General features: G+C 45.5%; 1 protein-coding gene across 2 annotated transcripts in view; it reads left to right on the plus strand.

Annotated features, from left to right (window-relative positions):
- The first annotated feature begins 410 nt into the window (after positions 1-410).
- The window catches only part of LOC119420061 (protein phosphatase 1 regulatory subunit 1C), a 39,861-nt gene continuing 38,791 nt past the window's right edge, over positions 411-1,480 (plus strand). For both annotated transcript variants that reach the window (XM_037687438.1, XM_037687430.1), the window contains exon 1: positions 411-492. In XM_037687438.1, coding sequence (XP_037543366.1) covers positions 412-492 — 81 coding nt within the window. In that variant the 5' untranslated portion in view covers position 411. The remainder of the gene's footprint in view (positions 493-1,480) is intronic.

The following is a 1,480-nucleotide window of genomic DNA, read 5'->3' on the forward strand; positions in this document are numbered from 1 at the left end:
TACAGAACCCCAAGTTTAATCAATTTTACTGAAATATTCTTGTTTCTAGTTTAGGGAAGGTTACATGAGAGATGTTTGTTGCTCTCTGCCATCCTAAAATCAGTGCTCTGCTCTGAGGGTGTTGAGCAGCAGACCTGATCCAGGACTGACAGGGGCCCATGGGTGTCAGGACCAGACTGAGAACAACACAACATGAGAAGAACATTAATGATCTCATGGATGGTGGTTTGTTTGAAAAATGCTGCAGAGCCTTGGCTGCTGCTCCTGTCTCTCTGCGTCTGTCAATTAGTGATAATGGACCCCGTCGGCTGAGAGGAGACCACTCCCTCCATCCCGCCTCCCTTCTCCTCCTTCACACAAACACACTTTCTCTCTCTGTCCGTCTTTCTTTCTGCGTCTTACTCAGTAATAATGGAGCCCGGCAGTCCCAAGAAGATCCAGTTTGCTGTACCTCCGCTTCAGGGACAGCTGGACCCTCAGGCCGCCGAACATGTGAGTGGATCTGTGTGTTTTAAAGAGTTGGTGATGTTTGAGGTTGGGGGGTCAGAGGGGCTCATGCATGAATGAGGCTTCTTTTCTTGTGAGCTGTCTGGAATTTTCTGTGTGGGTGCAGAGCAGCATGCATGCACAGATCACTGTTTCTGTTCAGGAAATAATTAGAATGTAATTCAGTTTTTGTTTTAAAACACGAGTCGACTCACAGAACTACACAACAAACATACCACGACCGTTCACATTCAATTTAAAGCCATTCCTTCACGTTCAACATGAAACACCAGTGAGTGAAAGTTATCCAGCAGATCAGAGCTTCAACACAGTCTCCCATCCTGAGCAACACTTTGGTGACAGTGGAAAGGAACGACTCCCTTTGAACAGGGAGAAACTGCCACCAGAACCAGAACCAGAACGAGGATCGGGACAAGCTGCTGTTTGCCTCGACCAGCTGGGGTTCTGTTGGAGGAAAAACAAATTAAGCCACAGGTTAAAGGTCCAGTGGATTGTGAAGTGACGTGTCCAGAGACAAAGAACAAATGTCCAGGCTAGGCTAACAGCTAGCCCAATGAGGGATCGTTGCTTTTTGTTTAGTCTGTCACTGTTTTTTCAATCATCTATCTATACCAAGGGTCTGCAACCTTTGGGATCAAATGAGCCATTTCTGCCTCTTCGTTCACTAAATTAAACGTGTCCAGAGCCACAAAACCTGCTACAGCTGTCATTATCAACTGGTGGCTCATGGGCCACTTTAAATTTGTTAGAGGGGACTTTTCTGGCCAGTAGGCATGTGATTATAAAACCAAAAGCATCTGATTGTTAACATTTATTGATAGTTTTACATTTTGAGACAAAAGAAAATACTGGATTCCATGCATCCATCCATCCATCCATCCATCCATCCATCATCTTTACTCATTTTTCTTTTTCGGGTTGCAGGGGACCACTGGTGCCCATATCCAAGTGACAAGTCTATCACAGAAGGCTG

The sequence above is a fragment of the Nematolebias whitei genome, chromosome 1 (genome assembly GCF_014905685.2).
Source record: "Nematolebias whitei isolate Nwh7 chromosome 1, NemWhi1, whole genome shotgun sequence".
Taxonomy (NCBI): domain Eukaryota; kingdom Metazoa; phylum Chordata; class Actinopteri; order Cyprinodontiformes; family Rivulidae; genus Nematolebias; species Nematolebias whitei.